General features: G+C 61.1%; 2 protein-coding genes across 5 annotated transcripts; one reads left to right on the top strand and one right to left on the bottom strand.

Annotated features, from left to right (window-relative positions):
* Positions 1 to 3,509: 3,509 nt before the first annotated feature.
* Positions 3,510 to 5,212, top strand: LOC140691939 (heat shock transcription factor, X-linked member 3-like). The gene is made up of 2 exons (XM_072956436.1): positions 3,510 to 4,089; positions 4,506 to 5,212. Exons 1-2 carry the CDS (start codon positions 3,595 to 3,597, stop codon positions 5,028 to 5,030), a joined length of 1,020 nt encoding a protein of 339 aa, XP_072812537.1. The 5' UTR covers positions 3,510 to 3,594; the 3' UTR covers positions 5,031 to 5,212.
* On the bottom strand, positions 5,141 to 10,970 carry LOC102538242 (melanoma-associated antigen 8-like). 4 transcript variants are annotated; one of them, XR_012067548.1, is made up of 5 exons: positions 10,162 to 10,294; positions 8,671 to 8,761; positions 8,451 to 8,519; positions 6,475 to 8,376; positions 5,141 to 6,052 (listed from the first exon to the last, which is right to left on the bottom strand). XR_012067548.1 is itself a non-coding variant. In XM_072956439.1 (4 exons), the coding sequence occupies exon 4, from the start codon at positions 8,311 to 8,313 to the stop codon at positions 7,294 to 7,296; it is 1,020 nt and encodes a 339-aa protein (XP_072812540.1). In that variant the 5' UTR covers positions 8,314 to 8,376; positions 8,451 to 8,519; positions 8,671 to 8,761; positions 10,919 to 10,970; the 3' UTR covers positions 5,141 to 7,293. The 4 variants fall into 4 exon arrangements, 3 of the variants coding, with proteins under 3 accessions (XP_072812540.1, XP_072812539.1, XP_072812541.1); XM_072956439.1 differs by lacking the exon at positions 10,162 to 10,294 and adding an exon at positions 10,919 to 10,970 and having other exon boundaries at positions 5,141 to 8,376; XM_072956438.1 differs by having other exon boundaries at positions 5,141 to 8,376.
* Between the last annotated feature and the right edge of the window lie 1,036 nt (positions 10,971 to 12,006).

Raw genomic sequence — 12,006 nt, 5'->3', positions numbered from 1 at the left:
CAAAGCCAGGGTGAGGACTGTCTGCGGTTTCTTGAGAGCTGACCCTGCCAGTTGGTGGCACTGCTGTCCAGTCCCAGCCCTTATCCCACACGACAGCACCCTGCCCTGGTCCCCTCCTTCCCCGGGGCCCTCCTGGCCAACTCGAACCTGACCTGCTGACTTGGTCATCACAGGGGGTGGGGGTGTGGAGAGAGAGACAGAGACAGAGACAGAGAGAGACAGAGAGAGACAGAGACAGAGGCAGAGGCAGAGACAGAGAGAGACAGAGACAGAGAGACAGTCACGGAGACAGACACAGGGACAGAGCGAGAGCCAGAGCGCGAGACCGGGCTTGAGACTGGGATTGGGTTTGTGGTTGACTGGGTCTTGAAGGCCACATTTCTTATGGGATAACATCCCTAACGTAGACTTTTCAGAAGCTGCAGAAAAGTTAACACTAGGGAACATCCTGACACCGTCTCCCTGTCCCCAGTGGGGGAGGGGAGCGGCCGTAACAGAGCTTGCCTGGGGCTCCTTTGGAAAGTGCATTGCACCCGACGGCCCCTGTGCCATTTGAGCTTCTAAGGATGGCTTTCCCGGGTCTCCTTGGCTTTGGACAACTACGAAATGAGTCATCACTGGACAAGGAAGACTCCCCTTTGCTGCTGTCCCTGTGGGGTGCAGGTGGCTTCCGGGCAGACACAAGGCCCCCAGTCTGGGCTGAGGCCGTGGGCTCGGGCGTCCGCAGTGGACCACAGGCCGGCTCTACTTCTCCGTCAGGCGGATCCTAGGCCCACGACTCCACCTTCCCCGGCCCGGGCCGGGCCTTCCCTGCCACCTGCCCCGGGTCAGACGGGAAGAGTCCACGGCGCTGCGCCGCAGAGCGCTCAGCACCGCCAAGGGACGGCAGGCGCCCTCCGACCTGCTCGAACTGTCGCAGTGACCGTGCACAGCTGCTTTCAAGGACACTGAAGCCAGCTCCTGGGCGACATACAAATTTGTTCGTTCCAAGATACGCTGGGGACCACGTTCACGTCCTGTCCTAGTCTGCTGTCCTCAAGGACCTCTTTCCGGGTCTGGAGGGGGAGGCAGATATACCCAAACTCTCAGGGAGACAGGAGCACCCCACCTTGGGACTGGACATGCAAGGCGGGCTGTGGGAGCCTTGGGAGGGAGCTTGGGACCACAGGAAGACCCGACTGCCGAGGTGGCCTTGAAGCCGGGCCGGCCTTGAAGCCGGGCCCCAACATGCAGAGCGGCCTGTGGATAGAGACGGGCATTGCCACCCGACGAGGCAGCTTGAGGACATGCCCAGACAGGGGAGTTCTTGGCGGGTCCCAGAGCAGCCGGGGACTGGGTGCGGGTCTGGCCCAGGGCCCATGGACGGTGACGGAGAGCAGTTGGGGGTCCTCTGGGCTGGCGGACACCGGGGGCTAAGGCAGGCGCAGCGGCCGGCGGGCCAGGCTGGGAAAGGCAGGCCTTGGACGTCGTGAGGGCTGGTATCTGAGTAACAGGTGTCCTGAGCCATGGCTGAGAGCGACCCCTGGGGCGCGACACAAAGCCACGGCCCAGCCGGCCCGGGGCGGGGGCGGGGGCGGGGAGGGCAGGGGTGCGTGGGATGGAGGGAGGCAGACCTGTGAGGGGGCAGGCCCACCAGACCCAGGGTGTGAGGGAGGGCTGGAAGGAGCGGGCGGCAGGCGAGGCCACAGGGCTGGGATCGGCCCGCCGATGTCCCAGCCTTTGGGCCCCCTCCTGAGACGCCCCCGTGGCCTCCACTGAAGTTCGAACTCTAAGGACACGTCCCTGCAGGAGGGAGTGACCCGAACAAGTGCTCTGTAAACCTGTTTAGAGGCACAAAGACCTGCGCCCAAGCTCCAGTCTCGGCCTAGGAGCTCCACGAAGGCCGACAGCCCTCAGACTCGAAGGCCCCTTGGGAGAATCTCTTTCGAACCCCTTGCCCTCCCCTTCTGGAACAGGGAGTGGCCCTCAGAGAGGACAGACGCCTCTCCTTAGCGGCAGAGCTGGGATGAGGACCTAGGAGCCCGGCAGACGGGCCTTTCCAGGTCCCATTCTCTCTCCCTGTGCAGTGACTATGAAGAACAGTCACCACAGCGGCTACAGAACACGTGTCCCCCCAGACCGCTGTCCTGTCTGTCCTGCCATCTGTGGTGAAGACGGCTCTCGGGCGGGACTTGTCCCATCCCACACCCAGAGCCTCATCTATTTTCAGTCACACGTGGACGGGCTTTCCGTTGGTCACGTCTAGCTCAACAAGTAGGAACTGTCCTTGGCAGTGAGTCTGTAGAGTAGGCCCCTTGAAAAGTACCGGACCCAGAGCAGGCAAAATTATTCAGTGTACCTGCCACCGAGGTGACGGCGGGACGGGGACCCAGGGCTGGGGGCGGGGCTGGCTCGGGGAAGGCGAGCAGGGCAGGCCTGGGAGCAGACCAGGGAAATGCTTGCTCTCAACAGATCAGAATACATGCTGAACCCCCAGATCAAGGACTGCAAAGGGGAAGAAGCAGGGCAGAGCCGAGTTGGAAGCGGAAGGCCAGCAATCTGGCAGGGCAGGAGCCTAACCCCCCCAGTGACAGGGAAGAGGAAAGAGGGCCTTAGAGCAGCCTCAGGGGAGGCTGAATCCGAGGTCTGAGGGAGGTGCTCTGACGCGGACTAAGGCAGGTGTTCTGAAAGTGAGTGCTCTCGGGCCACGAGGAGTTTCTATGGCAAGAAATGGGCACTAAAGAGGATCCCATGTGCTCTGGAGAGGGGTGGGGCTGCGGACAGCAGAGCTCAAAAGGAGGCTCCAAAGCACAGGGGAGGATGCGGCCATCCGCTCACGCGGCACGGGGGGAACCCTATGTGCCAGGTGCTTTGGTGACACTGAAGTGGGACGTGGGGAGTGCCCCCACACGCTCCCACACAGCCCCACTCTGGGGACAGCTCGACCCAGGGGCAGGAGAACGGGACACTTCCTTATGGCCCATCAGAGCTGGACCGACCAGCCAGCAGGAGCAGCTGGAAGAGACCAAGGCAGGAGCTGTTGGGGGGGGGGGCGGGCGCTGCCAGCCAGCCCGGGCCAACCAGCCCACTCGGACCACCACTTCCGGGAGGTGCAGTCGCCCGGGGCCCATCTCACCCCTGCCGCCTTGGTGGCAGCCAAGCCAGGGCCAGCCAGGGCCAGCCAGGGCCTGGCCCTTGAACAAATCGGAGGCTGGCAACAGGCCTCCCCAACCTTCGGGGATGGAAACAGGATCATGTCTCTCCGCCCACTCAGGGCCTGGCCCCTGGGAGAAAGGTGCCTGGCAGCAGATGGGAGCCTTTCGCCGGGACCTTGAACATACCTTCCTACACTTCTGGAAAACAGAGAAGCTGGGGGCTCTGTACCCCTCCCCTCCCCTCCCCTCGGCCAGGGCTCCCTGTCCAGACCACCTCTGGGACCTCACGTGACACATAAAGAGGACGATGACCAAAGTCGCTGGTTGCCCTGCTACCGAGATTCTAGAATTCTGCGGACACTATTTACTGGGCGTCCCTGCTCAGACTGAAGGCACTTCTGCCCTGAGAGCTCAGTGATCTGGTCTCAGGGAGAGCATGTGCCTGGTCTAGACTAGCTGCATGGCGAGTCAGAGCCCCGACGAGGAATATACGGCCACGGCGGCCCCCGCAGCTGATGGAGAGCCCCCAGCGGGGGCCCCATCGGGTTCATCCCCGGATCCAAAGGTGGATTCGAGGGAGATTTTGGAGAAGCCCGGCGACCAGGCCGAGAGCCAAGATCCAGGCTCCCAAGACAACCAGCCACCACAGGACCCAAACCCAGGTCCCGCCAACGTGGACGGAACCCACGGTGTTCTTGGGCTCTCCTTCCCGAGAAAGCTCTGGATGATAGTGGAGGACGAGGCCTTCAAGTCCGTGCGCTGGAACGACAAGGGAGACATGCTGATCATCGAGGAAGACCTTTTCCAGCGGGAGGTTCTTCGCCGGCGCGGCGCAGACAGGATCTTTGAAACAGACAGCTTGAAGAGCTTCATCCGCCAACTGAACCTCTACGGGTTCAGGAAAATACACCTGCCCGGCACTCTGGGTCGCTCTCCGGGGAAGAAAAGGCTGATGGTAACGTAGACAGCCCTTCCGTCTCCCGAGTTCTCTGTTCCTGGAACAGCTTCCCAGTCCTGAGCGGATGAGTGATGTGCTGAACGGGGTTCATTCCCGAGGGGGACTTTTTTCCTGCGAGCCAGTACTGAATGAAGGCTGAGGCAGTCCGGCGTGTCATGTAAGGCTCGCCCCTTAGAGATGCCCTGCGGGTGTGACCGAAGACCCAGAGGCCACTTCACGTCAGGGAGCTAGAGTGACACCTCAGCCCAGGCACCACGTAGCTTTAGTGAGTGCACACTCCAGGGCGAAATAAACCTTGCCAGGAATTTAAAAAGACCTTTTCTCCACAGTCAAACAAGACCTTTATGATGGAGGTGGGCGGGGAGGAGTGAATATTTCCCCCGAAATGACGAGAATGATTCATGTCCTTTCAGATCTACCACAACTGCAACTTTCAGAGAGAGAAGCCCCTGCTGATCGAGAACATGTGGAGAAAAGGTGACCCGAGAGCAACTGCTCGGCCCGCTTCCAGCGCAACCACCCCAAAGAGAAAGAAGCAAGCCGCCCCACCTATGAGATGCACCCAGTTTTTCCATCAGAATGACTCCACCAAAGATGCCGACAGGAAGACCCAGAGGGAAGCCCCCCGTGCTCAGGTGCCCAGCGGCATCCGGGCCTTCATGCTCCCTGGCGTCCTGTCTGCCGGCCGGGTGGCCAGGTTGGTGGTAGTGCAGCGTCCCTCCAGCGAGCAGGGCGGCCCGAGTGGGGAGGGCACCTCCAGGAATGTCACGCTAGTGCCCCCGGCTACTGCCGGAAGGGACGGTGCAGGGGAGCTGCCCAGAAGCCCCCCCGTTTGCCCCGATCCCAGCTCGGTGGTGTCCACGTGCAACACGGGTTACTGCATGCTGCTCGCGGCCCTTCTGCTCATGGCCCCCAACCAGGAGGCCCGCGGCAGATGAAGAGCCCGAGGGCTCTTCAGATTACAAGTGTGCTCTCTGCGAACGGTTCAAGGACAACCCAAAGCCCTGAGCTCACAGACCACTAGAGACACACGAAGAGCACCGTCCTGTAACCATGAACATTTTGGGCTTTAATAAAGACAAGCAAAACTCCCCGGGGCTAAATAAAGAATCTGCGAGAACCGCGGGTCCGTGTTCTTTCTCGCGTTCGATTCCGCACACGTCTCACCAGATAAGCCCGCGGAGGCTGGAGACCCCGGCCGGGGGCAGGCTTTGGTCCCCATCGGCCTCTTTCATCTGAAGCTGTGGCATTTCGGACACCCGCCCAAGGAGGTGGGGAGCGAGCACTGAGGCGAGCCCAGGGAGGTCTGGTCCCCTGGGCCGGGCCTGCCCGTCAGGGGACAGACAGCCTGGCTTCTGACCTCGGGGGTGTCTCCCCCCCACTACTCATGCATCCCGGAGCAGGAGGGTCTTCCTCCTGGGTCCCCCAAGGATGCCAGAAGTTTCTGACCAGCAGCTCAGCGTCTCCAGCTCCCGATCCAGGGGCCCCCCCCACAGAGGCCCGCCGAAACGTAGGGCCACCCCCTCCACCAAGGGCTGAGAGCGCTGCAGCCTGGCTCCGAAGAGACGGGGGGTTGCAGTCAAACGCCTGGGGGGAAGCCCGTCACCCTCGAAGGTAACAACCACTGGAATCCCTACTCTCAAGTGACCAAACCCCCCACAAATGTATAAAAGATCTCCCACCAGGCGAACACCAGCACTGCTCACTTCCATCAGGGCTGTAGTTAGGACCCTTTCTTGGCACGTGAAGCGGCCGTGCGGCACGTCTAACACACCGGCTCCGTGAGCCAAGGGACACTTTACAACAGGGCGAGAGTCATCTGCGAGGCAGACGGTGCTGTTTCTGAGTCCGATGTCCTCTTGCCCGTGAGTCAGGCCGTCGCTGGCTGGTGACTCTCTGGCAAGCACTCAGCGCCTGCTCCAGCCGTCCCACATCGTCTCCTGGATGCTCTTCAGACCCTCTAGGGGTTGTGACCAGAACAAAGGCGGGGAAAACACTCACCAGCTCTCTCAAAACATATTTCTCTACACAATCCAGAATCAGCAGGGCCAGAATGAGCGGTCTGCAAGGCCGCTTCCCCTTGTCCTAGAGGTCCAAAGTCCTTGAGACTCTGTCACCGAGCCCAGGGAGGCATCTCCCTGCAGGGGTCCCGCTCCCCCATCCCCGCGTCCCAGTGGACACATCTGTTTCCGGGAACAGCACAGAGTGGGGAGCGCCCTCCAGGGCGGCGCCGATTCAGAGCGAACCAGGGGAGCACGTCCAGGGCGTGACGGCGAGCTGACCGTGTCACGGTTTAGCTTGGTCTCTCGGTCACCTCCCCTCAAGAGCCCACACTGCTCAGGCCTCCTGCCCAAAGGGGATCAGGTGCTTGGGGACGTCTACCTGGAAGACGCCCTTTCTGCCTCTCCTGGGCACGGGCTCCAGTAACCACCGGGGGTTGGAGAGCGTGCTCAGGTACTTCTGCTGCAGGTTGCTCAGGACGGCTCGATTCTTCAGTTCCACAACCTCCTCGGGACCTAAGTTTTCTGGGCACAGCAAAGTGTCCCCAACGTCAACGAGCCCTGTGCACAAAGAGAGAAGCACCCAGATGTCTTCCCTTCCACAAACCAGGCCTGCCCCTAAGAGAACATGGTTATTCAAGGTCACGACCACTGGAGACGGAGGCGATATCAGCACGTGGACCCAGAGTGAACTGGGTCGCTCTGGCTGAGCATTTCCGAGGTACCGGCGTCCCTCTTCAGGGCACTTGGGGCGAGGCCGAGGGAGGGAGACATTTTCTTCTCATTGCTCCCCCAAATTCTAATTCCATGTTATCTTGTTCAGGATGACACAGTAAGATGGGAGATTTACAACTGGTTTCACAAAACAGCAAAACTCTTGTGTTTGAACTGGATAAGGATACAGACATTGGGATTAATGCCATTGACAAAGTTAGATGGTGAAGCTTATTAAATCTTCTGATACAAGGAACACCACTGAAAAATTCCTACAGGAAACAAAGATCAATTTCCGTGTCATCATAAGGGACGGGAGGAGCCCAGAGATGCTGTACACCGTGTCCCCCCAACTGGCCCGGGCTGTCACCCCTTAGGAGGCTGCCTGCTCGCCCTCCAAACACACAGTGAAGGATGGACTCACTTCCGGCCCGACAGGAGAAGCTGCCGGACAGGGGCCTGGAAGGAGCCCGGCTGCAAGTCTGGCTCAGGGCCAATTTTCCTCATTACTCAACACCTCTTCAGACAGGGACAGGAAGGAACAGAGATTCCTTGTATTGACCCTGAGGAAATGCTCCAGGACTTGCAGCTTGCTGGTCTCCGCATGGGCCCGGGGCCCCCACAGGAACTCGTGGCGAGCGGGATCGCTGTTGGCCACCTGCCGGTACTCCAGGTACCCCTCCTGCACCCACGCTTTGGTGATGAGCTCCCTGGGCTCCCCGTAGATGAAGTGCTCCCTCCCGGGATACACCCCCATGACACTCAGTGCCTCCCACATCTTCTCCTCAGTGGCGCACTCTCCCTCCAGGAGGATCACACCTAGGAGCATCACCAGGAGGCCGTTCTTGGGCAAGCTCTGCCCACCGCCCAGCATCCCGTCACTGGTGAGGCCCAGGGTGGGGACCAGGACATACAAGTGCTCCCTGGGGTCCACCTTCTTCACATCCACCCCAAAGACCAGCTGCAGACACTCAGAGGCTTGGCTCAAGACCACAGGGAAGTGGTCCTGGTCAGCTCTGAGGACCGCATTCAGCATGTCTTCCTTTGTGGTCGGCTCCTTTGTGCGGTACTTGAGGAGCAGGAAGCCCACCAGGTCAGCCGCCTTCAAATGGAATGGGTCTGGGTGTGAGGACTTGGCATCTGCGGGGTCCAGGCCGGTGCTGGGCCTCTCCTCATCTTGGCTGCTGGAGGTGTCGTCTTCCGACTGGCTCCATGGAGGGGCGGCGTCGTCAGCAGTGGGGAAGGAGAAGACACCCCGAGGGCTCTGCGGGGCACTGGGTGTCCCAGAGTCATCCACCTCCTCCAGGGTGTCCAGGAACAGGACGGAGGAGGAGGAGGAGGGGCAGGGGGAGGAGGAGGAGGAAGAAGAGGATGAGGGAGACAAGGGGGATGCATCCTCCTCCTCCTCAGCCCCCATCTCCTGCGCAACCACCACATCCTCAGCCTCTCTTGGGTCCTGAAAGTCGGCTTCAGTCTGGTGGAGGTCACCCATCTGAACCACAGGCATGACGACGGGTGTCCGGCAGCCGACAGGAGTGGAGGCAAGGGTGACAGATGGGGACCCACGGGCCTGGGGAAGAAAGGGAGTGTCAGCGGCCCGGGCTGAGAAACCCACCCTGGGGGGCTCTGACAAAGGCCACTTACAGGTCTCCTCTCCAGGGGTGCCCTCGGCCTCACAGGGGCTCTCCTGCTGGTGGACGGTCGTCTGTGAACCTGACGGGGGAAGTGAGGCGCCTCCTCAGGGTGCAGCCGGCACAGCCCGAGGCTTTGGGGGCGACAGGGGGTGGGTGGAGTGGATGTTGGCCTCGTGGGGTCCCCTCTGTTCCGGGAGCCACCGGGCACACACTCAGGGCCCACACCTCACCTTCAGTCCTGGCACTGCCGGCCTCCTGTGCTCTGTGACCCGAGGACATGTGTCTCAGACCTAGGCCTTCACCTCCCGCTGTCTGGAGCCCCTGGGAGAGAAAGGAGGGGAGACCTCGGGTCTACACTGTGGCACAGCCCTGGACCCCCGTGCTGGCAGGAGACCTGGTTCCCACTCTTCTAGGGTGGGAGGTCCTCTCCGCGCTAGCTCAGGGTCCTCACTTGACTCCAAGCGGGACCTGGGATTCTGCGCTCCAACCACCTGAGAGCCCCTCCTTATAGTAAGTCCCCGGTCTCTCTGAGCCCTGGATGCGGAAGTCAGGACACACCACGTGTGCTCATCCCACCTGGGGGCCTCCCAGGGCTGACAGCAGGGGCAGGATCGGTTGTGTCCCCTCTGTTCTGGGGTCTCTGGTCCCCTCACTCCTCCCTTGGGGTCCTCACCTTGACTCCTGGCAGGACCTGGGATTCCCCTCTCAGCCCACCTGAGGCCCCGCCCATCATACCAGGATGCCAGTCCCTCTGTGACCGGCATTTCAGGAACTGCTGCCTGAGGTCATCCCACCCTATGGCCTCCCAGGACTGACTCTGTTCTGGGGTCCAGGGTCCCTCAGTGCTCCCTCGCGGTCATCTCCTTCACTCCCACTGGCACCTCAGATTCTCTTTTCTACAGACCTAGGACCCCCCCACCCCTTACGCTATGTCCCGAGTCTCTCTGACCGAGATGCAGAAGTCAGGACACTCCGATTGGGCTCATCCCGCCCTGGGCCCTCAAGACGGCTGACAGCAGGGAAACATTTATGTGGAATGGCCTCTTTTCTGGGGTCCTGGGTCCCTTCCGTCTTCCCTCAGGGACCTCAATTTGAGTCAGACGGCATGTAGGCTCCCCTCTGCCCACTGCAGGACCCCCCCCATACCAGGACCCTACTCTCTACGAGACTGGGATGTCAGGAAATGTCACCTGTGGTCATCCTGCCCTATGACCTCCCAGGACTGACTCTTTTCTGGGGTCCAGGGTCCCCTGAGTCCTCCCTCCGCGTCCTCACCTTGACTCTCGGCAGGAACTGGGATTCCCCGCTCAGCCCACTTGAGGCCCCGCCCCTCATCCCAGGACCCCAGTCTCTCCGAGACGAGACCGTGATGTCAGGAAATGCGGCCTGGGGTGATCCCGCCCTATGACCTTCCAGGACCGATTCTGTTCTGGGGTCCAGGGTCCCCGCAGTCCTCCCTCCGGGTCCCCACTTTGATGCCCGGCAGGAACTGGGATTCTCACCTCGGCCCACCTGAGGCCCCGCCCCTCAAACCAGGACCCCAGTCTCTCCGAGACCGTGATGTCAGGAAATGCGGCCTGGGGTGATCCCGCCCTATGACCTTCCAGGACCGATTCTGTTCTGGGGTCCAGGGTCCCCTCAGTCCTCCCTCACAGTCCTTGCGTTCTGTCCTGACAGGCCCTCAGCTCCGCCTTCCCGACCTGAGGCTTCGCCCCCCATACCAGCGCCCCGGTCCCTCTGAGGCCCGGATGCGGAAGCCCCGGCACGCTGCCATGTGCTCGTCCACCCGCGGCCTGCCGAGGTAGAAATCGTGGGGTCCCCTCTCTTCCGGTGTCCAGGGTCTCGTCAGTCCTCCCTGAGGTTCCTCATTGTGACTCCCGCCAGGAACTGGGTTTCTGCCCTCAGCGCACCCGAGGCCCCGCCCCTCATACCAGGTCCCCGCTCGCTCTGGGACGCGGACCCGGATGTGAGGAAATGCCGCCCGAGGTGGTCCCGCTCTACGACCTCCCGGGACCGACTCTGTTCTGGGGTCCAGGGTTACCGCAGTCCTCCCTCTGGGTCCTCACCTTGACGCCAGGCGGAAACTGGGATTCTCCCTCTCTGAGCCCCCCCGTCCGCGAACTTACACTAAGTCCCCGGTCTCTCTGAGACCAGGTGCCGCAGTCAGGACACACCACGTGGGCCTGTCCTGCCCTCGGGACTCTGGATGGCTGAGAGCAGGGGCGCCTTTCTGTGGGATGGCCTCTTTTCGGGGCTTCTGGGTCCGCTCCGTCCTCCCTCGGGGTCCTCACTTTGACTCAGGTGGCTTGTAGTCTCTCCTCTGCCCACCTGAGGCCCCGCCCCTCATACCAGGTCCCCAGTCCCTCTGAGAGCCCGGATGTCAGGAAATGTGCCTGTGGTCATTCCACCCTATGGCCTCCCAGGACAGACTCTGTTCTGGGGTCCAGGGTCACCGCAGTCCTCCCTCAGAGTGCTCACCTTGACTCCTGGCAGGACTTGCGAGTCTCCGCTCTGCCCCCTTGAGGTCCCCCTCTCTAAACTAAGTCCCCCCTCCCTCTGAGACCCGGATGCGGAAGTCAGGGCACGCTGCCATGTGCCTCCTAGGGCTTTCAGCAGGGCAGGTTTCTCTGGGTCACCCCACCCCACGCCCCAGTTCTGGGGTCCAGCATCCCCTCATTTCTCCATCTGCATGCTCACCTTGGGTCCTATCAGGCCCTGGGCCCTCCCTCTGCCCACTTGAATTTCCTTCCCTGAGAACCAGGCCCTCCTCCTCCTAGTCCCCCCGAGAAGCCTGGCCAGGATCCCCTAGGGCGGAGACGGATGCTGTGGGGCCTTCGTTCTCCCTCAGGCCCCTGCCTTGACTCCCTGTAGGGCTGGGCTTCCTCTGGGCCAGTCTGGAGCCTCCTCCCAGACCCAGGCCCGTACCTTTCTCAGACCTCCCAGGCAGAAGTCAGGGCACATCACATCCAGATGCCATGCCTCGGGGTCTCCCAGGGCTGAAATCAGGTCCAGGCTGGATTCCTCGGACCCCCTGGGAAAGATGCCCCTCCCCATTACTCGCTCCTGAAGTTCCTAACTTGGCTCCTGGGTCCTTGATGAAATGCTGGTTGGGCCGGCTCCCTCCCTGTCAGCTCTGAGCTTGTGTCTCAGATGCACCCCCTGCAGAAAATGACTCTGAGTCCTAGACTCCATGCTGGGTGGGGAGCTGCAGCGCCCCTGACCGCCGCGGAGGGTCAGAGAAGAAGCACCAGCCAGCCAGACTTCGGAAACGTTTCCCTCTAAAAGGAAGCGGCTGAGCAGCCGGACTTGGGGACGTCCTGCTCTTTCGAGGTTATCTAACATTTCATAGTTCAGAGCACTGATTTTCATTCTCTTAAGCCTCATTCAGAGTCAGAAATACATTTTACATCTCACCAAGTTTCCGGAAAGCATAGCCACTCTTAGGCTGCCTGATTCACTCCGATGCTCCATACTCTTGTTTCTCGTCCAGACTTTCTCTGCTATTTAAATGGTCAATTTTGAAAAGGACAGGCCTCATCCACTAAGGTGACTTCAGGTGGTTATTA

Source organism: Vicugna pacos, chromosome X, assembly GCF_048564905.1.
Source record: "Vicugna pacos chromosome X, VicPac4, whole genome shotgun sequence".
Classification (NCBI taxonomy): Eukaryota; Metazoa; Chordata; class Mammalia; order Artiodactyla; family Camelidae; genus Vicugna; species Vicugna pacos.
The sequence above is the reverse complement of the archived record's forward strand: the minus strand, read 5'-3'. Positions and strand labels throughout refer to the sequence as shown.